The sequence below is a fragment of the Salvelinus fontinalis genome, chromosome 1 (assembly GCF_029448725.1).
Source record: "Salvelinus fontinalis isolate EN_2023a chromosome 1, ASM2944872v1, whole genome shotgun sequence".
Classification (NCBI taxonomy): Eukaryota; Metazoa; Chordata; class Actinopteri; order Salmoniformes; family Salmonidae; genus Salvelinus; species Salvelinus fontinalis.
In genome coordinates this window covers 367795-369392 of record NC_074665.1, presented here as the reverse complement: position 1 = coordinate 369392, position 1598 = coordinate 367795, and the positions used below count along the sequence as shown (strand labels likewise).

Below are 1598 nucleotides of genomic sequence, written 5' to 3'. Positions count from 1 at the left end.
CCAGTGGGTTTGGCGACGAGTGTGAAGCGAGGGCCAGCCAACGAGAGCATACAGGTCGCAGTGGTGGGTAGTGTATGGGGCTTTGGTGACAAAACGGATGGCACTGTGATAGACTGCATCCAGTTTGCTGAGTAGAGTGTTGGAGGTTATTTTGTAAATGACATCAGCGAAGTCGAGGATCGGTAGGATGGTCAGTTTTACGAGGGTAAGTTTGGCAGCATGAGTGAAGGAGGCTTTGTTGCGATATAGGAAGCCGATTCTAAATTGAACTCTGATTTAACTCTGTACTCTGTGTCACCAGGTACCAACGTGTCCAGACTGCGCTGACCAACCAGAGGTCATCGCTGCAGGACACCAGGATGCTGACAGAGTTTCTGGAGAGGGTGGAGCTAGAGGAGAGGGTGGAGCTAGAGGAGACCCAGGAGGCCAGGGGGTGGGGCTACAGCAGTAACCTTGGACAGGTGAGGCACAGCTTTTCACCTGCTTGAAGTCACACCACACAGCATACTACCTGAGGTACCCGAGGGTTAGTCTGTCTTTCATAACTTTGGGTAAATCACCTCCTGTGTTTGTCTCCCAGCCTCTCCACAGTGAGATCAGCTCAGCTCTTTCCCTGCTGGGTGATGGGGGTGGAAGCGATGGTGGGGAGCCCCTGAAGGAGCCGCTGGGAAACCCTGTAGAGGAGCTGCGGGAGGCAGTGGAGATGTTGAATGACACGGTCAGAGAGAGAGGACGATCACAGAATCACATCCATGATCAAGCCATCCAGACTATGATCCGACAGGTAGGATGGCCCAGAGGGTTGACAGGTTCTGGTATTGTGAAGGTCCAGCCATGATCAAGCCATCCAGACTATGATCCGACAGGTAGGATGGCCCAGAGGGTTGACAGGTTCTGGTATTGTGAAGGTCCAGCCATGATCAAGCCATCCAGGCTATGATCCGACAGGTAGGATGGCCCAGAGGGTTAACAGGTTCTGGTATTGTGAAGATCCAGCCATGATCAAGCCATCCAGACTATGATCCGACAGGTAGGATGGCCCAGAGGGTTGACAGGTTCTGGTATTGTGAAGGTCCAGCCATAATCAAGCCATCCAGACTATGATCCGACAGGTAGGATGGCCCAGAGGGTTGACAGGTTCTGGTATTGTGAAGGTCCAGCCATGATCAAGCCATCCAGGCTATGATCCGACAGGTAGGATGGCCCAGAGGGTTAACAGGTTCTGGTATTGTGAAGATCCAGCCATGATCAAGCCATCCAGACTATGATCCGACAGGTAGGATGGCCCAGAGGGTTGACAGGTTCTGGTACTGTGAAGGTCCGGTGGAGTCTGTGTTGATCTCACATCTACTGTACAGTATCCATGGCAACGTGGTTGTTGTAGAAGAACAGTGAAAACTGTTTCCTTTAGTTTGTTTACTTGACAGAATAAACCAATCCGTGACTGACCCTAGTCTCCTCTCTGCTGTCCCAGCTGGCTGTGCTGTCAGTGCGTGTGGAGGACAGTCTGTGCTGCAGTAGAGAGCTGAACCTGGACCTCCTGCAGAGAGAGAAAGACATGGCCGTGCGCTGTGAACCAGAACGTTGTGGACTAGAGG

The 1598-nt window shown here is 52.3% G+C and overlaps 1 protein-coding gene across 1 annotated transcript; it reads left to right on the top strand.

The window, feature by feature from the left end:
* Positions 1 to 216: 216 nt before the first annotated feature.
* On the top strand, positions 217 to 847 carry LOC129862574 (uncharacterized). The gene is made up of 2 exons (XM_055934392.1): positions 217 to 461; positions 581 to 847. Exons 1-2 carry the CDS (start codon positions 360 to 362, stop codon positions 836 to 838), a joined length of 360 nt encoding a protein of 119 aa, XP_055790367.1. The 5' UTR covers positions 217 to 359; the 3' UTR covers positions 839 to 847.
* The last annotated feature ends 751 nt before the right edge of the window (positions 848 to 1598 follow it).

Bases quoted from the DNA above. Each gene is read 5' to 3' on its own strand.
- LOC129862574 (XM_055934392.1), top strand. From the start codon at position 360: ATGCTGACAGAGTTTCTGGAGAGGGTGGAGCTAGAGGAGAGGGTGGAG. The intron at 462-580 runs GTGAGGCACAGC...TTTGTCTCCCAG, and splicing joins ACAGCAGTAACCTTGGACAG to CCTCTCCACAGTGAGATCAG.